General features: G+C 35.1%; 1 protein-coding gene across 1 annotated transcript in view; it reads left to right on the top strand.

Annotated features, from left to right (window-relative positions):
• Positions 1-24,929, top strand: part of ST8SIA4 (ST8 alpha-N-acetyl-neuraminide alpha-2,8-sialyltransferase 4) — a 105,389-nt gene that overhangs the window by 37,653 nt on the left and 42,807 nt on the right. The window contains exon 4 of the mRNA XM_029216609.1: positions 970-1,263. Within this exon, the coding sequence (XP_029072442.1) occupies positions 970-1,263 (294 nt within the window). The remainder of the gene's footprint in view (positions 1-969; positions 1,264-24,929) is intronic.

Below are 24,929 nucleotides of genomic sequence, written 5' to 3'. Positions count from 1 at the left end.
TGCCCTTTTTAGCAAGTTAAAATATTGTAAAATTAAAAAGCTATTTTTTAAGTTACATCAAATCCAAAGGTCTATGTGACAGAATCAAAGAAGCATCACAAATTGGTTGAAGGCAAAATTCAAGGTGCTTTCCAAAGCTTTCTTGTAATACAGGAATGAAATCAGGTTACGAGAGTAAAATCTGACCCAGGTACTTTCTGAGGCCCTGGAGCTTTGGTAGTGAGAACAGGGCAACAAATTCTGTCCCTTCTCCACAAACGCACATGGTCTCTTAGTAGGGAAAACAGGCATTTTGAGGAACAGAAAGATATTTGATCCTATAGTAGAGGCTTTTCTGCATTAGTTAACATCTCAAAAAGGCATATTAAATGTGATAACTCCATTTTTCTTCCTTTTCCTTCACATTTAGGCCTATAGAAAGCAATTACAAATATGTCTGTGGAAAACGTCATGAGTTATATTTTTCCCTTAACCTCAAGGTGCAGAAAAGCCATCTCCACTTACTTATGTTCATAAGCTTGTCGAAATGACTTAAGCTTGACAAGTGATGCAGATTGGAGTATCAGGTCAAATGTGGTTTACTTACTTATGGAACAGCATGTGGTTTAGACTGCCTACTACATGGCAGAGCTCTTGTGAATTTACCATCATAAATTCACCTATTAGGAATTCATATCATGTGGTTTTATGAAGATAACAGCAATGAGTATTCTTCGACAGCAGAGTGAATTAATATAAATGACAATTTGAGCCCCATTACTAGGAGTGCACATCTTTATTGAAGACAGCATTCCTGAATGTGTGTTGACTTACTGAAAATGTAATTTTACCAGGCAGATTATCTTTTTTATTTTTCCACCTGGTGAAAAAAAAAATGCTCATTCCCCATTCTTCTCTTCATGCACACCATTTTAGGAGTGACTGTTTCATATTTACTTTTCATTTGTCCATTAATTTTTTCCTCTTCAGGTGTAATCTAGCCCCTGTGGTGGAGTTTGCTGCAGATGTGGGAACTAAATCAGATTTTATTACCATGAATCCATCAGTTGTACAAAGAGCATTTGGAGGCTTTCGGAATGAGAGTGACAGAGAAAAATTTGTGCATAGACTTTCCATGCTGAATGACAGTGTCCTTTGGATCCCTGCTTTCATGGTCAAAGGAGGAGAGAAGCACGTGGAGTGGGTTAATGCGTTAATCCTTAAGAATAAACTGAAAGTGCGAACTGCCTATCCATCACTGAGACTTATTCATGCTGTCAGAGGGTAAGTGTCTGGAAAGGACCAGTCTGTCCTTGGCACATGGTACATATAACTACACATTTTCCCTAGACAGGAAGGAGCCTCAGTAATTTCCCAATGGATATATGTTTCCATTGTTTTATAATGGCTGCTCTGTTTACCAACTTGAATTTCGTTCATGTGCTATATTATTTTAGCTCATTCTCTTTCTTGAAAAAGCAAATATTTGAACTTGGCACTTATTTATATCTGCTCATGAAGAAACTACTGATTTTTATATTTTGCTGCGTTAAAGAGTAATGAGAATTCATAGTATAATTCATGAATTTGGGGTAAAAACTACCAACAGAAGTGCTAAATGGCTAGTGGGCAATATTGTGGAAGCTTAAATGTTAGATGTATTTAAGGAGCAATTAAGTCCCATCTGTAGTTAAGAGGCCAACTAGTGGTAGAGAAGGCTGGCTGAGATATGCCTTAATGCTTCCCCCCAGAAGTCATAGATGACATTTTTATGAAATAAGTCAACATTTCCCTTTTATTAATACAAGCTCAAAAGAAAGACCTAAGAAGCAGACTCTTGTTTAAAAGTGGTAAATGACCAAAAGGCTAAATTCAGTCATGCATACATATAAGTGTGTGAGATATGTAACACAAAGATAAGCAATACTGTATATTTATTAGATATCTACTTAATGTCAAATGCTGTAGATTCACAATGGAAGAGCTGATCACTGCTTTAAAGGAATGCATAGGCTTTATGGTAGAAACAGAGGCATGTATAGCTAGGTAAGGTATAAACAAATGATAAGGGGGTATATCGTCCGAAGTGTAGAATTTGTTCCTCGGGTTAGCAAAGAAGTCCTAAAAATCTAAAATTTGAACTAAACTTTTAAAGCAGAAAATGATTTTAAAGAACTTTAGAGCGATTCTCAGGGGGAAAAAGACAGGGAGAGAGAGAAGAAACCAGAAGGAAATGTATTGCATCATTAGAGCAAACTGAGGCAAGAAAATAATTAAATACACTGTAGACTTGTGGAATAATGGAGTCCATTGTGGTGCATTGGAATACAAAGTTGGAAAAATAACTTGTCTGGTTGGGAAGATAATCATGAAGCACAATTAGATATGTGAATTTAGGAGAGTAAATCTTGTAACTACAGTCTCTGTTGACAAGCAGAGATGCTAGAGATATGAAGGCCATTTAGGCTTTTGATTAATTTACTCATAAGATGATAAAGACATCAGGCAAAATCAGTGGACCTAAAAAGGATTGGGCAAGTTCAGGGGACCAAGTAAATACAATGGCTAGAACTCCTAAAAGAAAAAGCTGTCAAAACCCAGAGTTAAAAATAGTTTGCTTTGTATACTGTCACTGGGACTGGACTAAGGTGTTTTCATTTTGTTTTGTTTTGTTACTGAGATATTTTCCTTCAAGGATTTACCATTTCCTTGTTTAAACCTTGAGAGAGTTTTTTGAATTGTTATTCTGCACGCAACTAAATTGCATTCTTATAATTAGATCCTGGTTATTCAACATTCATTCTCTTGACATTTGGCATGAATTTCCAACAAAGTAACATAAAATAATGCATTTGGAAGATAAGCAATTTTTTTAAGCAACAGAGTCCTGAAATTACAATTTGCATCTGAAAAAAAAAAGATGCGTTCTTGATAGAGAGCAGGTTCATAACATGTTGTTCTAAGAACACATCTTTTTAATTTTTTTAAGTTTTTATTGATTACAATGTACTGCAGATATTTTTCCCAGTCTGTGGTGTGCCTTTTCACTCTCGTAATGTTGTCTTTTGATGAACAAGAATTTAATTTTAACAAAATCTAATTTGTCTATATTTTTGCTTCTTTTAAAAATTGTGGTAAAGTTTACACATAACATAATTTACCATCTCAACCATTTTTAAGTGTACAATTTAGTGCTTTTAAGTACATTCATATTGTTTTACAACTATCACTAACATCGATATCCAGAACTCTTTTCCTTTTGCAAAACCGAAACTCTATACTACCTGTTAAACAATTACTTCCCATTCCCTTCTCCCCCTAGTCGTTGGAAATCACAATTCTACTGTCTTTATGATTTTGACTACTCTAAGTACCTTATATAAGTGGAATCATACGGTATTAGCCTTTTTATGACTGGCTTATTTCACTTAGCATAATGTACGTTGTTTCTTGTGGGTTTTTTTTAATTTAAATTTTATTTTGTTTGACATTAGTATAGCCACTCCCGTTCTTGTATTACCATCATTTTTTTTTTTTTTGGCTTTGTGTATGTGTATGGTGAAACATTTGAATTTCTTTCTTTTTTTAAAAAAATTATATACTTTTTGAGATATTTATTGTCTAACAAATTGGTTTATTATTATGGTGAACCTAAAAAATAACATATCTGACATAGTGAAGTGTATTTTTTTATGTTTCTTTTTTCTTATCAGTCATCCATTTTATATACATCAGTGTATACATGTCAATCCCAATCTCCCAATTAATCACACCACCACCACCACCACCCCCACTGCTTTCCCCCCTTGATGTCCATACGTTTGTTCTCTACATCTGTGTCTTAATTTCTCTCCTGCAAAACAGTTCATCTATACTATTTTTCTAGGTTCCATATATATGCGTTAATATACGATATTTATTTTTCTCTTTCTGACTTACTTCACTTTGTATGACACTCTCTAGATCCATCCACGTCTCTACAAATCACCAATTTCGTTCCTTTTTATGGCTGAGTAATATTCCATTGTATATATGTACCATATCTTCTTTATCCATTCATCTGTCGATGGGCATTTAGGTTGCTTCCATGTCCTAGCTATTGTAAATAGTGCTGAAATGAACATTGGGGTGAATGTGTCTTTTTGAATTATGGTTTTCTCTGGGTATAGCCCAGTAGTGGGATTGCTGCATCATATGGTAATTCTATTTTTAGTTCTTTAAGGAACCTCCATACTGTTCTCCATAGTGGCGGGATCAATTTACATTCCCACCAACAGTGCAAGAGTTCCCTTTTATCCACATCCTCTCCAGCATTTGTTGTTTGTAGATTTTCTGAGGATGCCCATTCTAACTGGTGTGAGGTGATACCTCACTGTAGTTTTGATTTGCATTTCTCTAAGAGTTAGTGATGTTGAGCAGCTTTTCATGTGCTTCTTGGCCATCTTTATGTCTTCTTTGGAGAAAAGTCTATTTAGGTCTTCTGCCCAGTTTTGGATTGGGATGTTTGTTTTTTTAATATTGAGCTGCATGAGCTGTTTATATATTTTGGAGAGTAATCCTTTATCTGATGATTCATTTGCAAATATTTTCACCCATTCTGAGGGTTGTCTTTTTGTCTTGTTTATGGTTTCCTTTGCTGTACAAAAGCTTTTAAGTTTCATTAGGTCCCATTTGTTTATTTTTATTTTGATTACTATAAGAGGTGGATCAAAAAATATCTTCCTGTGATTTATGTCAAAGAGTGTTCTTCCTATGTTTTCCTCTAAGAGTTTTATAGTGTCTGGTCTTACATTTAGGTCTCTAATCCATTTTGAGTTTATTTTTGTGTATGGTGTTAGGGGGTGTTCTAATTTCATTCTTTTACATGTAGCTGTCCAGTTTTCCCAGCACCACTTATTGAATAGACTGTCTTTTCTCCATTGTATATCCTTCCCTCCTTTGTCATAGATTAGTTGACCATAGGTGCGTGGCTTTTTCTCTGGGCTTTCTATCTTGTTCCATTGATCTATGTTTCTATTTTTGTGCCGGTACAGTATTGTCTTGATTACTGTAGCTTTGTAATATAGTCTGAAGTCAGGGAGTCTGATTCCTCCAGCTCCGTTTTTTTCCCTCAAGACTGCTTTGGCTATTTGGGGTCTTTTGTGTCTCCATACAAATTGTAAGACTTTTTGTTCTAGTTCTGTAAAAACTTTGGTAAGTTGATAGGGATTGCATTGAATCTGTAGATTGCTTTAGGTAGCATAGTCATTTCCACAATATTGATTCTTCCAATCCAAGAACATGGTATATCTCTCCATCTGTTGGTATCATCTTCAATTTCTTTCATCAGTATCTTATAGTTTTCTGCATACAGGTCTTTTGTCTCCCTAGGTAGGTTTATTCCTACGTATTTTATTCTTTTTGTTGCAGTGGTAAATGGGAGTGTTTCCTTAATTTCTCTTTCAGAATTTTCATCATTAGTGTATAGGAATGCAAGAGATTTCTGTGTATTAATTTTGTATCCTGCAACTTTACCAAATTCATTGATTAGCTCTAGTAGTTTTCTGGTGGCATCTTTAGGATTCTCTATGTATAGTATCATGTCATCTTCAAACAGTGACAGTTTTACTTCTTCTTTTCAAATTTGTATTTCTTTTTCTTCTCTCATTGCCGTGGCCAGGACTTCCAAAACTATGTTGAATAATAGTGGTGAGAGTGGACATCTTTGTCTTGTTCCTGATCTTAGAGGACATGCTTTCAGTTTTTCACCATTGAGAATGATGTTTGCTGTGGGTTTGTTGTATATGGCCTTTATCATGTTGAAGTAGGTTCCCTCTATGCCCACTTTCTGGAGACTTTTTGTCATAAATGGGTGTTGAATTTTGTCAAAAGCTTTTTCTGCATCTATTGAGATGATCATATGGTTTTTCTTCTTCAATTTGTTAATATGGTGTATCACATTGGTTGATTTGCGTATATTGAAGAATCCTTGCATCCCTGGGATAAATTCCAGTTGATTGTGGTGTATGATCCTTTTAATGTGTTGTTGGATTCTGTTTGCTAGTATTTTGTTGAGGATTTTAGCATCTGTATTCATCAGTGATATTGGTCTGTAATTTTCTTTTTTTGTAGTATCCTTTTCTGGTTTTGGTATCAGCGTGATGGTGGCATCATAGAATGAGTTTGGGAATTTTCCTTCCTCTGCAATTTTTTGGAAGAGTTTGAGAAGGATGGGTCTTCTTTAAATGTTTGATAGAATTCACATGTGGAGCCATCTGGTCCTGGACTTTTGTTTGTTGGAAGATTTTTAATCACAGTTTCAATTTCATTACTTGTGACTGGTCTGTTCATATTTTCTATTTCTTCCTGGTTCAGTCTTGAAAGGTTATACCTTTCTAAGAATTTGTCCATTTCTTCCAGGTTTTCCATTTTATTGGCATACAGTTGCTTGTAGTAGTCTCTTAGGATGCTTTCTACTTCTGCAGTGTCTGTTGTAACTTCTCCTTTTTCATTTCTAATTTTGTTGATTTGAGTCCTCTCCCTCTTTTTCTTGATGAGTCTGGCTAAAGGTTTATCAATTTTGTTTATCTTCTCAAAGAACCAGCTTCTAGTTTTATTGATCTTTGCTATTGTTTTCTTTGTTTCTATTTCATTTATTTCTGCTTTGATCTTTATGATTTCTTTCCTTCTACTAACTTTGGGTTTTGTTTGTTCTTCTTTCTCTAGTTCCTTTAGGTGTAATGTTAGATTGTTTATTTGAGATTTTTCTTGTTTCTTGAGGTAGGCTGGTATAGCTATAATCTTCCCTTTTAGAACTGCTTTTGCTGCATCCCATAGGTTTTGAGTCATCATGTTTTCATTGTCATTCATCTCTAGGTATTTTATGATTTCTTCTTTGATATCTTCAGTGATCTCTTCATTATTTAGTAACATATTGTTTAGCCTCCATATATTTGTGTTTTTTACATTTTTTCCCCTGTAATTCTTTCTAATCTCATAGCATTGTGGTCAGAAAAGATGCTTGATATGATTTCAATTTTCTTAAATTTACTGAGGCTTGATTTGTGACCCAAGATGTGATCTATCCTGGAGAATGTCCCTTGCGCACTTGAGAAGAAAGTGTAATCTGCTGTTTCTGGATGGAACGTCCTATAAATATCAGTCAAATCTATCTGGCCTGTTGTGTCATTTAAAGCTTGTGTTTCCTTGTTAATTTTCTTTTTGGATGATCTGTCCATTGGTGTAAGTGGGGTGTTAAAGTCCCCCACTATTATTCTGTTACTGTCGACTTCCTCTTTTAGAGCTGTTAGCAGTTGCCTTATGTATTGAGGTGCTCCTATGTTGGGTGCATATGTATTTATAATTGTTATGTCTTCTTCTTGGATTTTTCCCTTGATCATTATGTAGTGTCCTTCCTTGTCTCCTGTAACATTCTTTATTTTAAAGTCTATTTTATCTGATGTGAGTACTGCTCCTCCAGCTTTCTTTTGATTTCCATTTGCATGGAATATCTTTTGCCATCCACTCACTTTCAGTCTGTATGTGTCCCTAGGTCTGAATTGGGTGTCTTGTAGACAGCATATATATGGGTCTTGTTTTCGTATCCATTCAGGAAGCCTGTGTCTTATGGTTCAAGAATTTAATCCATTCACGTTTAAGGTAATTATCGATAGGTATGTTCCTATTACCATTTTCTTAATTGTTTTGGGTTTGTTTTTGTAGGTCCTTTTCTTCTCTTGTGTTTCCCACTTAGAGAAGTTCATTTAGCATTTGTTTGTAGAGCTGGTTTGGTGGTGCTGAATTCTCTTAGCTTTTGCTTGTCTGTAAAGCTTTTGATTTCTCCATTGAATCTGAGTGAGATCCTTGCTGGGTAGGGTAATCTTGTTTGTAGGTTCTTCCCTTTCATCACTTTAAATATGTCATGCCACTCCCTTCTGGCTTTTAGAGTTTCTGCTGACAAATCATCTGTTAACCTTATGGGTGTTCCCTTGTATGTTATTTGTTATTTTTCCCTTGCTTCTTTCAATAATTTTTCTTTGTCTTTAATTTTTGCCAGTTTGATTATGCTGTGTCTTGGCGTGTTTCTCCTTGGATTCATCCTGTATGGCACTCTCTGCGCTTCCTGGACTTGGGTGGCTATTTCCTTTCCCATGTTAGGGAAGTGTTCGACTATAATGTCTTCAAATATTTTCTCTGGTCCTTTCTCTCTCCCTTCTCCTTCTGGGACCCCTATAATGCGAATGTTGTTGCGTTTAATGTTGTCCCAGAGGTCTCTTAGGCTGTATTCATTTCTTTTCATTCTTTTTTCTTTATTCTGTTCTGCAGCAGTGAATTCCACCATTCTGTCTTCCAGGTCACTTATCCATTCTTCTGCCTCAGTTATTCTGCTATTGATTCCTTCTGGTGTAGTTTCCATTTCTGTTATTGTACTCTTCATCTCTGTTTTTTTGTTCTTTAATTCTTTAAATCTTTGTTAAACATTTCTTGCATCTTCTCTATCTTTGCCTCCATTCTTCTTCCAAGGTCATGGATCATCTTCACTATCATTATTCTGAATTCTTTTTCTGGAAGGTTGCCTATCTGCACTTCATTTAGTTGTTTTTCTGGGGTTTTATCTTGTTCCTTCATCTGGTACATAGCGCTCTGCCTTTTCATCTTGTCTATCTTCCTGTGAATGTGGTTTTTGTTTCACAGGCTGCAGGATTGTAGTTCTTCTTGCTTCTGCTGTCTGCCCTCTGGTGGATGAGGCTATGCAAGAGGCTTGTGGAAGTTTCCTGATGGGTGGTGGGTAGAGCTGGCTGTTGCTCTGGTGGGCAGAGCTCAGTAAAACTTTAATCTGCTTGTCTGCTCTGGATGGGGCTGGGTTCCCTTCCTGTTGGTTGTTTGGCCTGAGGCAATGCAACACTTGAGCCTACCCAGGGCTCTTTGTTGGGGCTAATGGCAGACTCTGGGAGGGCTCATGCCAATGAGTACTTCCCAGAACTCCTGCCAGTGTCCTTGTCCCTTGGTGAGCCACAGCTGCCCCCCGCCTCTGCAGGAGACCCTCCAACACTAGCAGGTAGGTCTGGCTCAGTCTCCTAGGGGGTCACTGCTCCTTCCCCTGGGTCCCGACACGCACACTACTTTGTGTGTGCCCTCCAAGAGTGGAGCTTCTGTTTCCCCCAGTCCTGCCGAAGTCCTGCAGTCAGATCCCACTAGCCTTCAAAGTCTGATTCTCTAGGAATTCCTCCTCCCATCGCCAGACCCCCAGTTTGGGAAGCCTGACGTGTGGCTCAGAACCTTCACTCCAGTGGGTGGACTTCTGTGGTGTAAGTGTTCTCCAGGTTGTGAGTCACCCCTACAACAGTTATGGGATTTGATTTTATTGTGATAGCACCCCTCCTACTGTCTCATTGTGGCTTCTCCTTTGTCTTTGCATGTGGGGTTTCTTTTTTGGTGAATTCCAGTATCTTCCTGTCGATGATTGTTCAGCAGCCAGTTGTGATTCCAGTGTTCTTGAAAGAGGGAGTGAGAGCATGTCCTTCTACTCTGCCTTCTTGAACCAATCTGGAAACATTTGAATTTCTTTCTCATTTCCTTTGTGTGTATTGTAGAGCTGTTTTCTTTGTAGTTACCATGGGGTTTCATTTAAAATCCTAAAGTTATAACACTCTTATTTGAATTTACACCAGCTTAACTTTAATGACATACAAAATGTTCTTTCCCCACCCCTTTCCATTGTTGACATCACAAAATTATGTTTGTATATATAGTGTGTCCGAAAACATAAACTAATAATTTTTTAATGCATCAGTGTCCTAAATTATGTAGAAAACAAGATTTGGAGTTATAAACCAAAGTTACAGTAATACTAGATTTTACACTAACGATTTTTTTAATGTATTAGTCTCCTAAATTATGTAGAAACAAATGAAAAAATGTCGTTATGAATCCTTGTTGCAGTAATACTAGCTTTTATAATTGCCCATGAATTTACCTTTAGTGAGATGTTTATTTTTCCACACATCTTCTTTTTTGATATGTTAAAAGTTGAGTATCATTGATTCATAGAAAAATAAAGAAGTCACTCTGTCCTATCTTACACACACACACACACACACTCACTCTAACACACACATACAAATATATATACACACATACACACACACTCCAGTGATATTAAGGTTAAAATAAATATTTTGAAGTACTCCTTGACTATAGGAAACTAATAAGAAAATTTAAGATTACTGTGGATTAGTACTTTTTTTAATAGACTATTTTTAGAACAGTTTTATGTTAACAGAAAAAATTGAGAAGATGGTGCAGAGATTTTCCATATACTCCCTGCCTCCACACATGCATAGTCTCCCACATTGTCAACATCTTCCACCAGGGACCTACATTTGTTACAATTAATGAACCTACACTGAAACATTATTATCACCCAAAGTCCATAATTTACACTACAGTTCACTCTTAGTTGTACATTCCATGTGTTTTGACAGATGTTAAATGACATGTATCCACCATTATAGTATCTTATAAAGTAGTTTCACTGCTCTAAAAATCCTCTGTGTTCAGACTCTTCATTCCTCTCTCCTCATTAACCCATAGCAAGCATTGATCCTTTTACTGTCTCCATAGTTTTGCCTTTTCCCAAATGTCGTATTGTTGGAATCATACAGTATATAGCCTTTTCACATTGGTTTCTTTCACTTAGTAATATATGTTTAAGTTTCTTCCATGTCTTTTCATGGCTTGATTACTCATTCCTTTTTAGAGTTTAATAATATTCCATTGTTTGGATTTACCAGTTTGTTTATCCATTCACCTATTTCTTCCAGTTTTGGCAATTATGAATAAAGCTGCTGAAAACATCTGTGTGCAGGTTTTTTGGGTGGACATAGTTTTCAACTCATTAGATTGCTGGACCTTATGATGAGTATGTTTAGTGTTGTAAGAAATTGATAAACTGTCTTCCAAAGTGGCTGTACCATTTTATACTCACACTAGTAATGATTGAGAGTTCCTGTTGCTCTGCATCCTCACTGGCACTTGGTGTTTTCACTGTCATTTTGGTGATTTTGGTCATTCTAATAGGTATATAGTGATATTTAATTGTTTTAATTTGCATTTCTTTTATGACATATGATGTGGAACATCTTTTAATACGCTTATTTGCCATCTGTATCTCTTCTTTAGTGAGGTATATGTTGAAGTCTTTGGCCCATTAATTTAGTCAAGTTGTTGGTTTTCTTACTGGAGAGTTTCTTGTATATTTTAGATAACTGTCCTTTATCAGATATGTCTTTTGCAAATATTTTCTCCCATACCATTGCTTGTCTTTTCATTCTGTTCACATTGTCTTAATGAAGTCCAGCTTATCAATTATTTCTTTCATTGATTGCACCTTTGGTATTGTATCTAAAAAGTCATCACCAAACCCAGAGATATCTAGATTGTCTTACATATTATCTTCTAAGTGTTTTATAGTTTTGCACTCTACATTTAGATCTGTGATCCATTTTGAGTTAATTTTTATGAAAGATGTAAAGTTCTTTGTCAAGATTCATTATTTTAATGGGAATGGACAATAGTTCCAGCACCATTTGTTAAAAAGACTGCCTTTTCTGTATTACCTTTACTTCTTTCTGAAACATCAATTGACTATATTTATGGGGGTCTATTTCTGGGCTCTTCATGTGTCATTTGATCTATTTGTCTATTCTTTGCCAGCACCATATTTTCCTGATTACTGTAGCTTTATAGTAAGTCTTGAAGTTGGGTAGTGTCAGTCCTCTGATTTTGTTCCTCTATCAATATTGTGTTGAGTATTCTGGGTCTTTGCATCTCTGCATAAATGTTGAAATTAGTACTTTTGTTCCTTAGATTCTGGTTTATATTTCTCCATTTACTACCAATAGCAAAACAATAAGAAGCATGGTTGAAATAGAGCATTTTCAGTAAATTAGAATCTAGATAGGATTATATATGATTAACAACCGTGAATTCATATCGCCCTTTTACATTTATTTTAAATATAGAAAGTGCAGAACCTTTTACTAATTAGTTCATCAATACTCTCTTATGTTTTGTCTTATTTACTTTTCTTCCATAAACATTATAAATATAAACTGTTTCACTATTTCCTAAACAGTTTATTCCAAAGAACAACAGGGCCAAACTTCTGACTACTGGTGAAGTTAATGGTATGCTTTCTTTTGATTACTATATTTTAGGTATTTTTGAGAAGACTTATTTTGAATTCTCCAGAAAGAACTTAACTTGCAACTTTCCTGCTTACACATCTACATCTTTCCCCTAAAGGTCAAGTGATTGAGTTCTAAATGGCGGCCCAGGGCATAAAAAGTAGCTCTAAATTTGCCTTTCACCTTTCAAATACGTTGGAAATTTGTACTCATGATGTATGTGAAAGGTAATATCATTTATGGAACTAGTGAAATTAACACATTAATACATGCAAATGTAGCATTTCAACATAATGTTTAAGCTACTAAAACTCAGAAAGAAAATAAGGAAGTGGGAACACTGATGAAACAAAGATGATTCACATGATATGAAAGCAAGAGCAAAATCCCCAAAGATCTATTCTTTAAGTATCTTTTTTACGTCTCTGAAACCCTGTGGTTAATACAATTCAGGAAAATAGTTTAGAGAGTTTCATATCCTCTGTTGATTAGTAGAGTTTGTTGTCTCTCGTGACAGATCTTCGTGCAGTCCGTGCGTTTTACAGTGCACGTAATCACAATGTTAAAATGCAAAGGTCCTTCCAAGTACTGCAGTTACAAGTAGAAAGTTTAAGTGATTTGGAAAGCAAAAAAGTCCTTGAACACTAGGAGAATCCTTTAGTTTTCATATCGTCAAGCCTCATCATTTAAACTTTTTCCTCTCCGAAAATTTTGATGGCTTACCAACTTTAAGCATCCATTTAATTGTAGATTTTTTCAAGCTCTGAAAATATAACCATCAATCACAAAACTCAGTGATGTTTTTTAATGTATGGTCATTCTTCCCAAGCCATGTTAAGTGAAACAGGAAGGGAAGGTATTGCAAGATTCTAATTTTAAAACAATCTTACCAAATAATGAAAGAGTAGCCTAATGGGGACAAATTTTAAAAACTATAGTAACAAATTAAAGTGAATGCATCAATGTATTACACTGGTTTAGGATTGCAAGCTTTTCATTCGTATTTATTCAGAAGCCCCACATGTCCAATATTAATATTATTATTTTGTAATTTTCTTGTGAAGAATGGAACAATTTTCATAAGACTTTAAGAGTGAAGAGGAGATTTTGAAACATTAAACTGATTTGTTGAAACTTTAAAAATGTGTGACTACAAGATATAAAAATCAAGGCTTTTTCTTTATACATTGATAACAAAATTATCAACGTATAACCTAAAATCTGTAAAAAACATTTAACCCAATGATGTAATTTAATATGCAATTAAATTATTATATAAGATGTATTAAAATATATTTTTACAAAATATATAATGTTAGACAAAAAAATTGTAGTTACTATAATTTGATTCATAATAGTCAAGTGCTGTTTTTTATAATGGGATGGTTATATTTTATTTTCTCATTTTTTTAACATGGTGTAAGAAAAATTAAACAGTGCACAAAGTAGATCATCATCTCCACTACCAACTACCATAGATAATTTCTTAAGAATTCTTCCAGGGGTCACCTTATCTTTGATAAAGGAGGCAAGAATATACAGTGGAGAAAAGACAGCCTCTTCAATAACTGTTGCTGGGAAAACTGGACAGCTACATGTAAAAGAAAGAAATTAGAACACTCCCTAACACCATACACAAAAATAAACTCAAAATGGATTAAAGACCTAAATGTAAGGCCAGACACTATCAAACTTTTAGAGGAAAACATAGGCAGAACACTCTATGTCATAAACCACAGCAAGATCCTTTTTGACCCACCTCCTAGAGAAATGGAAATAAAAACAAAAATAAACAAATGGGACCTAATGATACTTAAAAGCTTTTGCACAGCAAAGGAAACCATAAACAATACCAAAAGACAACCCTCAGAATGGGAGAAAATATTTGCAAATGAAGCAACTGACAAAGGATTAATCTCAAAAATTTACAAGCAGCTCATGCAGCTGTATAACAAAAAAACAAACAACCCAATCCAAAAATGTGCAGAAGACCTAAATAGACATTTCTCCAAAGAAGATATTACAAATTGCCAACAAACACATGAAAGAATGCTCAACATCATTAATCATTAGAGAAATGCAAATCAAAACTACAATGAGATATCATCTCACACCAGTCAGAATGGCCATCATTAAAAAACCTAGAAACAATAAATGCTGGAGAGGGTGTGGAGAAAAGTGAACACTCTTGCACTGTTGGTGGGAATGTAAATTGATACAGCCACTATGGAGAACAGTATGGAGGTTCCTTAAAAAACTACACATAGAACTACCATACGACCCAGCAATCCCACTACTGGGCATATACCCTGAGAAAACCATAATTCCAAAAGAGTCATGTACCAAAATGTTCGTTGCAGCTCTATTTACAATAGCCAGGACATGGAAGCAACCTAAGTGTCCATCAACAGTTGAATGGATAAAGAAGATGTGGCACATATCTACAATGGAATATATAAAAAGAAACGAAATTGAATTATTTGTAGTGAGGTGGATAGACCCAGAGTCTGTCATACAGAGTGAAGTAAGTCAGAAGGAGAAAAACAAATACTGTATGCTAACACACATATATGGAATCTAAGGGGAAAAAAATGTCATGAAGAACCTAGGGGTAAGACGGGAATAAAGACACAGACCTACTAGAGCATGGACTTGAGGATATGGGGAAGGGGAAGGGGAAGCTGTGACAAAGTGAGAGAGTGGCATGGACATATGTACACTACCAAACGTAAAATAGATAGCTAGTGGGAAGCAGCCGCATAGCACAGGGAGATCAGCTATGTGGTTTGTGACCACCTAGAGGGGTGGTATAGGCAGGGTGAAAGGGAGGAAGATGCAAGAGGGAAGAGATATGGGAACATATGTATATGTATAACTGATTCCCTTTGTTATAAAGCAGAAACTAACACACCATTGTAAAGCAATTATACTCCAATAAAGATGTTAAAAAAAAAAGAATTCTTCCAGGAAATAGACAAATAAATAAGCATTTTTAAAATTTTATATGCATAAATATATGTAAACCATTCTAGATTAGAATCATGTGTACTCTTCTGCATTTTTTTTGAAATTTGTACTTTGGGGAGTTTGCTCTTGTAGTTCTCATCCCTATTCCCTTATATTATAATGCTCTTATCTCTACTCAGATATCTATACTAGAGCTTAATTGATTTAAACTTTAGATTTCTTTATAATTAGTTCTGGAAAAAATATGCAAACAATTCTATTTGAAATCTTTGCCCCTTGGCAAATATTGTGAACTATTATTAAAGTATTTAAGCCAAAGATAAAATATCTCCCTTCATTATTTTATAATTTTTTATGATCCATTAGTTTTATTATTTTAATTTTACTGTAACAAAAATGATGTCTTTGCCCTATTTTGTCACCACATTCTAATTATTAATTTGTTTTAATATAAATATTCCTATAATAGGAACTATACTCATTAAAATGACAAGCTAATACTTTGTTTTAATCAGGATAAATACTTGGATTGAGAATTCACTGGTCATCACTGAGATTGATAAAAATACATAGTGCAGTGATATCACCTCCTTCATAGTTAATAATTCTAGAGTTATCCAACAATTTTGTAAACAAACATCTTCACCAAAATGATTTTTAAGGAAAAGATAAATTCAATTCATATAGATTTTTTAAATTTCTATATGAGTTCTACTTCTTTCTTCTTTATCTTTTAGTTTAGAATACATATGCTACCCTTGTATTTGACAAATCTTCCAAATTTTTTTTATTAGAGGGATACTTTTACAACTACAAAAGAAATGTGCAAGTGTGAGATAAGTTGACTATATGACTGCTTTAAATTTCCTTGGAATTTAGAATTTCATTTGAAATGCTTGATATAACCCTCATGACCTACAGCAATGTTTCTCAAATTGGAGTTCACAGATGTATTTTGCCGGTTCTGAGAAAAAATATTCTTACTCCCTTTAAAACGTGTTTTTACATTGATCCAAGCTGAGAACACTGGCTTACAGAATTTTTAAGAATGACTTAAAAGTTTGATCAAAGAAGGTCAAAACAAACCCTTCTTATTCTGACCACAGACAAGACTATTTACAATCTTGAGTCTCAGATTTGTAGCCTTTGAATTGTGGGTATTGACATAAATAATCATTTAGATCCCTTGGGCTTTGAGTTTCACTGGTTCTGTACTTTAGTTGTTCTTACTCACATGAATATTCAAAATGCCACAAACATTTGTACTTAATTTTCATAAACGTCCTCAGGAATATCTTCTCTGTAACCTAAAGGAGGTTCATTTAACTTTTGATCATCACTAACTGAGGTAGCTTACTAAAATATTCCTGCTTTAAAGTCTGGAATTTAAATATTGTCTAGGAATTTGAATATTCTTTGCGTTCTTCAAGACCATAATTAAGCTAACCCACCCTCACTAAATGTTTCCTGTTTACAGTAAAAATACACACAGGCAAACACACACACATATACACACACAAATATGTATATGTGCATGTGTATATACATATGTATATAAGCAGGTATAGAAGAGATAAGTATATATCTTTGTTATGGGGCCATTCATTCTATTGAAGTTATTCTTTCTTTGGATTTCTACAATTATTAAATTTTTAAAAAGCATAGATCTTTCTATAAATGCAAATTATGGAAAATTATTTCTGGAGAAGTGTTTATTTGTTGCATATATGAAAAGTAAAAGCGTACACATATGCTATATATTACTCACAAAATACAATATTTAATATACTATTCGGATCTTGCATATATTTGCAAACTATATAATGTATAACACACAGTTATATAATACAGTATACTAGTGATATATATATATATAACAACTTATTCCATGCAAGTTGCTCTGCTAGACCATGAGTGTATCAAACAATATTCAATAATACATTGTCTTTTTTTATAATGATGATACATTGTTGATTTATATTCAACATGTCCTCGCTTGGATTTTCAAAAATTGATTTGCCATGCTTAATATACAGCAAATCTCCCACTCTATATTTATGTTTTTGGCTATCTTGAATTTATTATTTCTAGTAATTTCATCTTGTATTGGGAGACTGAGTATTCTTTTATACTATTACTGTGTCTAAATAACTTGAAATTTTTCCTCTTATTCAAAATATAAGATAATATTCTAATTAATCTGAATATTTCATGTCCAGTGTACTCATTTCTTCATTTTTGTTATTAAATAAAATTATGTTGAGCAATGGGATATCCCTTAATGTAACCTCCTAAGTTTCCCAGGGTTTTACTGAATCACTGATGTTTTCTTTTATCATTCAGCCTGTAAACTAGCTGAGTATTTGATTCTCAATGTAATGATCAAGTTCATAATTCCTAGCTTGTAGATTTCAATGTAGGAAGGAATAACAAGCCTTACAGAAATTATATCAAGTGACATCTCTAGCTCACCTCCTATCTGTGTAGCTGTCAGTCTGTTGTAAAATATTTTATTGGTCAAGTATACTTTTCTATTAAAAGAAAAGAAGCACACATTAGTTTCTTTGTTACAGCGCATGATTTTCTATATGGTTCTTACAAATAAACAGGTTGTATTTTATACATCTTCCAGCATCAACTTTTATTCCAGTTTTAAGACTAACACAAAAATACCGTATCTCAGACTTTAGTTTCTGAACTTATACTTCAGATGTGAAAATTTGCCACTTTTAAATGAGTATAGAGATAAAAGGCTGTATAAAATTAGGTTGATCCTCTGCAGGCTAAATTCATATGAATGGCATGTACTTGCAGAAGAAGTTGAATCAGACCAGGCTTCCAGTAGAATCCCCGGTAAAAATATAAGCTGAAACAGACCATTAGTAGACTTCAGGAAATTTGAGTAAATTACCTCTGTTATTCAAGTGGATTATTTTAGAGTATTGAATCAACTCAAAGTTTCATAAGGAAAAGCAATTTTAAAAAACAACTTTGAAAATGGAGAGATTCACTCCAAATGCTTTCTGAAAATGGCTTACTTGTTTTAAATTTAGTCTTATTCCAAAAACATTTCCATATGGTTTCCATTTTGACTAATGAGCAACACAGCTGTAATACTTCTTTATAAAACGTGTGTCCTTCATTAATGCTTTTGAGTAGTTAGAAACTGCTTAATAGGTATTTTAAACCTCATGATATTTCCATGATGGAATATTTCTTCCCTCACTGGGGACTCTGATATCCACCCTTCTGCACTGCAATGTTTCTTGATATCTTAATCTAGTTACCCTTGAGTCATGGTATTATTTTCTAGCAGCTCCCATCATTCATATTTCATTGTGGAATATGAAAATACAAATGGCTTGTATCTGAGAAGTCATTCATAGGTGTATGGCCCAAACAGGACCCTGTGGAAAACAGACCTGCCAGGCTGCCCTTAGCCAACATGTTTCCCAATTCTTGGTTCTCTCTCATTGAGATGAAAAGCTTTTGCAAAGTATTTAGAGTGTCTTCTGAGGAGTGGGGAAGCCTTCATGGCACTCAGTGATATTGACATATCCTGGGGTTTCTCCTTGGTATGCTTTATTTTCTCTTCTCTACCTAGATCATTTCTACTTCTTCAGTTTAAAGGTTAGTTCCAGTTGGGCACAGTTCCTCACTCTGGTTCCTTTCTCTGAAATTAACCTGGGTATCCTTTCTCTGTATTCTCTTCACAAGGTATGTATGTTTCAAACAGAACAGTCATCAAAATGTATGATTATTTTTTTCTCTGTCTTTTTATATTGTATATTTCATGAGAGAAAAGGTTGATTTATTCATCCCTTTATATACCTAAGAAAAAGTATGAAAGCCCTGTGTTTGCTATGGTGGGGCCTGGGGCCCAGGTGCAAGGGGGTAGAGAATGGAGTCATGAAAAAAGGGCAAAATTGTGCTGGAAAAAGACTTTGAAATTTGGTTTAGGGTTAGTTATTGAGAGCAATCAAAGAAGCAAGGCAGCAAGCAGAAGGGAGGAAAGGGTTTTTTAATATAAATCTGGGTACCACTGGAAATCACATTAACCATTCAGCTTATGTTGAAACAGAAGGAAACCATGCCAGTAAGAAGGCTTGAATCTCAAATAATGAGGATAGAATGTGAATAACTTGTCTTTGCAGCAATTTACTAATTAATCAACTGGTATATATCAAGAACCAACTTGTGCCCAGTATTCACAACACTGTGAAAGCAATGCTTACTAAATTTTACCTACCTAAGTTGTTAGGATCAAAATATAAGTTCTAATTAAAAAGTAAATGGATCATAATAATGAAGTGTGACACTTGGGAACATCCAGACTGAACATATACAAACTCATCCTGGCCGCCTGAGAAAATTGCCTTTGTTCCATAATTTTTTTTTTTATTTTTTTTTATGCGGTACGCAGGCCTCTCACTGTTGTGGCCTCTCCCGTTGCAGAGCACAGGCTCCGGACGCGCAGGCTCAGCGGCCATGGCTCACGGGCCTAGCCGCTCCGCGGCATGTGGGATCTTCCCAGACCGGGGCACGAACCCGTGTCCCCTGCATCGGCAGGCGGACTCTCAACCACTGCGCCACCAGGGATGCCCTGTTCCATAATTTAATAACTTAATGTTATTCAATTATTATCTTTCAAAATCTCTCTCTATATATATATTTATTTATCATGATGCTTTCTAGAAGAAAATGGTTATTTCAAACATGTTAGCCGAGGAAAGAAATTTATTTTCATCATTTTTTAAAATTCATATACTGACATTTAGTATTCAGAACAAAGATTTATACTGCTATATTTAAGAGCTACAGGAAAAATTCATGAATTTACTTCATGGATTGTATTCATTACATGCTTTTTGTTCTTTTATTGCCTTTCTACTCTCAAGACCCAATCTTGTAATGAGTGGTAGGAAGTACATGAATAACTTTAGAAATTCCCTTGTTTCTCTGACCTTTAAGGAAAAAAGACTAACACTGATCAGTATGCAAAATGTCTTGAATTGAATTCAATATGAATATCTTGAATTAATCTGCATAAAGCTATTGTAATTTAAATCCAAGTGATCTGGAAGTGACCACATTCAGAGATTTCTTATATACATTAAAATAATTCGTTGTGAATTTAAAATAAAAGGCAAATGTATAATAATAAATTTTTAAACAGTGCGTATGACTAGATACAGCCTAAGTTGGCTGAGGAATTGTTATTGAATCAGGTATCCCAAAAATCTTTTAAAATTTACAGTTTCTTAGCTCCTCAGAATAATTTAGATGTGGTTTAGCTTGAAGGAAATAGTTTAGGTTAAGTGTTTGCATTTGTTTGATCATAGTCAGCTAACTCTAGCTCCTCATATGATTGATCACATGATCACAGCCTCAAGCTACAACTTCCAAATTATGGCTATAGATCTTTGAAATGACACCAAGTAACAGTAATGTATACAAAGAGAATAAGGCAGAAGACTTGGGGCTTGACCACTAGAATTATCATGTGGGAAACAACTTATTGAGAGTCTTTTGCATATTTCAAAGGCCTGTGCACCAGCACACCATGATTCCTATTGGCAAGAGATCAAGGAAAAGGCCATCTCTTCTTTTTCTCTCTTCTCAGCCTTACCCCCAAATCATGTAAAAATTTGGGTGAATAAGTAAGGATGTTGTACAAGAATAAGGACTTTTGACTATATTTTTAAAGTCCCTTGAACAATTCTTTCTGGTTTTGTGTTTATATACAAACAAAGAATTGGAAAGCACATAGGCCAGGGGCAGACTGGAAGCTCTGTTTCCTACGGATTCCAGTTGCAGCCAGATACCTGGGATTGACTTTTCAGAAATGACATTTACATTTTCACACCTCATGGATGAAATAAGTGAAGAAGAGTGCTCAGAGAGACAAGAGAAAAATCAAAACCATAGAACCCTAGTAACAACCCATATTCAGTGGTAGGCAGGGAAACCACATGGCAGTGATCTGAGTCTGATACCTCTGCCAGCTTGTCCTCATCAATGCATATCCCAAGAAGCCAGGGGTTGTTCTTTGTTCCCCACTAATATGCTGAATGGTGTTCCTTTTTATGTATTAATAAGTGAGTGTGCTCTCCCTTGAAGGTAGGGCATTCGTGGTTCAATATGGTTTTCTGAAGACTGTATTTAAACACAATGTATATTTGTTGATAGATGTGGGAAATATTGTTCAGTAGTTTATCTTGAAAACCAGTCAAATCACATTATATAAGTTGCAAATTCTTACACTTATTTTTTCAGATCAGTGTTCACTGTCACAATCCTTTCCTCCAAATGGTATTATACTGGGACTCTCACTTCATGGGCCTAAGTGAAGGTAAAATCCTAAAGTATTTTCTCCGTTCTTAAGAACGGATAGTTTTTATCATATCTTAAGAACTTTAGCCTTCTGATATACCATTGTTACGCCTTGTCCATAAATTAAGTTTCCGTCTATATGGTAGAATTTTTGTATATGCCATGAAAGATTCCTGATTCCTCAAAAGACTTTACTTCTGTACAATATGAACAGATTTTTGTCTCAATGAGAAATAGCCACCTAAACTTCACATATTCAGGAGAGAGAGCAGCTTCGATAAGCAGTAAGGTACACATAACCGATAAGTAATTTTTACTTAATGGCAAATAGGTTGTTGGGATTAAAAGAAAGTAATAGTAAAGGCCCAATGAATATACATTGGGAGCAGCAGTACTGCTGATTTCTGTGCTAATGTTGCTCTTACCCTGTCTGTGCATCTTTATCCAGCTGGATCATGAAGTTAGGTCTCTCAGATAAGGTCAGTACCAAAAAACTGTAGGTGACAAGTCACTGCTCTGTATTGGTTAAATGCCTGCTGTATTCTTGCTTTTACATGAGTTTTCAGAATAAGATCTCATTGCCACAGCAGTGGTATTATTTAGCTATATTCCCTGATTAAATGTTCCTGGAGAGAATATCAGTCGAATGTTAGTGTATTAAGAACTCAGTTACAATCACTCAATCCTACCCTGCTTTAACTTTTATCCTCCAAACCGTCATCCAGTGGCCATGTTGGCAGTCAAATGAAATGTGTTGCAGAGAGATTGGGCTGGCAGTTGCTATCTTATCATTAATTCCTTACTAAAAAGAAACAGGTTTTATTTCAGGCAGTATACATTTTCATTGTCAACACCAAATTGTTTTCATAATGAAAGTATGGGTCATATTGCTTGTCCTAGTCTCTAATTACTCATTGAAAGCATGCTTTTGAAGAAAATATTGTCCTTTGATGTCAGTCTAGAGATAGCAAAATCAGTGGAAGAATTCATTTCTTCTTCTTTAAAAAATAAAATGTAATAAAGTAATAGTGCAATAAAGTAATTAGGAATTCTTGGATACTTAGCTTGTATAGATTCCACTGAATGAATTATATGGACTGAGTTTCCTTGGCCTTTGCAATAAGATCAGAGGAATTGGCCAGAATTAATAAAGCTGTAGCACCAAGCAACTGAGTTCAGATTTAGAGCTTCCTTGTTTCAGGTATCCAATGATATTTGTGCCAGTCTCAAACTTGGATGAAATTAAATAGCTAAAACAATCATGTGACATCTGGATATTCTTACATGATCTAAAATGCAAGGGATTCTTTATTACATTACTAATATTTTTTGATGATTTAGTCTAATAGAATTTAAGTTCATTTTTTCCCTTTGCTCCAATGGATCTTACTTAAAGTAAAATTATTACTTACAGCTAAAGTTATAATTTTGCATTTTATTCCATTGATCATCTTACTCTTCTCAACAGAATTCTGCAAACTTTCTGCAGAAATGATTTTATAGCCATATATAAAATTTTTGCAATATGACAACCTGATCTTGCATTAAAATATCTGTTTCTCTGTAGTGCTTGGGAAAATTGTACAGTCATAAATAGCATCTATTTTAAAATAATAAAAATTAAAGGAACAGTGTTGGGGTGGAATATGGGCACTTTCCCAAAACTCTCATGTTTGTTTTTGCTCCTTGGTAGTCACCATTAACGAAAAAGAAATTGATACTTTGTGAATTCACAGTGTTGTAGTCATATAATCCGTCAGCAGGTCTCCGTTAATAAAAGTCACTTCTAGGCAGAATCAGTGCTGCTAAGCACATTTTGTAGTTTATTCAGCTGGCAAATATTGTCTTTCTTTTTTCCCTAGAACAGATGCCTACAACTGTATTGCTGTCAGTTTCCAAATTAGTAAGCTAGTTATTTTATGGGAAATAATTAACACAGAATATGTTTCATACAAATATTTTAGTAATGCAGAAAGCATGGCATTCCTATCAGAGTGCACAAAAAAATGAAATACAAAGTTTTTCATTTAAAAGTTTATACTGAAGTGGAAAAATACTTTAAATTACTTAATTCCACATTTGGAAGATATGAATAGATGTGTTTCTGCATGTTTACCCCTTCAACGCTTATAGATGCATCCTGTGCCAGGAGCTGGGCTAGGTCTGAAGCTGCAGAGAAAGTAACAAAAGCATGGGCTTCCTCAAGTGATGGAATCCCCTCCTTCGTAATCCAGAGATTCATTTAAGGAAGAGACAAGGTAATTTGGAAATGCTAGCCCAAGGGATTTGGCAAATGCCTAGAATATCTCCAGTGGGATATATGAGCTGAGCGGGATCACTGAGCAGAGATGCACAAAACAGTTTCCAAGCTGGATTAAAGCTTAGCTAGGCGTATAGACCAAGAACTCACAGTAGTGCCTGTTCTCTAATTGTATCATAGCTAAATACTGCATAATAGTCCTGGTTTTTTGTTTTGTTTTTTTTTTTTTGCGGTACACAGGACTCTCACTGTTGTGGCCTCTCCCGTTGCGGAGCACAGGCTCCGGACGCGCAGGCTCAGTGGCCATGGCTCACGGGCCCAGCCGCTCCGCGGCATGTGGGATCTTCCCAGACCGGGGCACAAACCCGTGTCCCCAGCATCGGCAGGTGGACTCTCAACCACTGCGCCACCAGGGAAGCCCAATAGTCCTCTTTTGAAAGAACTAAACAGAATGACTTCGATACGTTATGGCTTGATTTTTAATAAAAGACTATACATCAGAATCCCAATTTACAAAAAGCTTCAAGATCTGAACAGTGATTCCACATGCTAAAATTTATTCTAGAAAGGGATGGAAGGTGATAAAAGGAAACAGGTATACAACTACTAAAATGAGTAACCTGTTTAGAAATAATTCAAGGTAACAGAACAAAATTTTATTCAGATGGATTTATGAATCTCTCTTCTTTGTCCACCATGATATATGGTGGGTTTGACATTTCCCTTGTTCTGGTTTTCTCATTTTACTTGGTGTGCACAGGAACTAAGTCCTTGGATTTTTCACAGCGTGTGAGACACAATATGAGGAGGAGGCATACTGGGACTGCAAATAGATTAGGTGGATGGCAGGGATGTACTGGAGAATAGAAGAGGAAGAAACAATTACAAAAGAAAAAGAAAAAAAAGGTGACACACCACTATTTTCATTCACTTTATTCTTTTGGATCTATATAATAGGAAAACTTTGGAGACTGGCTTTCTTATATCCTTAAGAAACCTGGGGACAGGAAAGTCACAAGAGCAAGCACAGGCTTTCTGGGAAGGAGACTGAAAGGCAGACCAGACAATTCAAATGTGATGCTGCCCTGACTGGCCAGGAGATGATGGAGGCATGCAGTTTCCTCTCCAGCAGTTAGTGTGCTAGGAAATGACTGCATTGCTCGAGCCTTGTGACTCATGATGAAATGACCTGCTTGGGGAATTTGGCATCCTCACTCAGTGTT

Source organism: Monodon monoceros, unplaced genomic scaffold (assembly GCF_005190385.1).
Source record: "Monodon monoceros isolate NGI ecotype Baffin Bay Population unplaced genomic scaffold, NGI_Narwhal_1 Super_Scaffold_12, whole genome shotgun sequence".
Taxonomy (NCBI): domain Eukaryota; kingdom Metazoa; phylum Chordata; class Mammalia; order Artiodactyla; family Monodontidae; genus Monodon; species Monodon monoceros.
The sequence above is the reverse complement of the archived record's forward strand: the minus strand, read 5'-3'. Positions and strand labels throughout refer to the sequence as shown.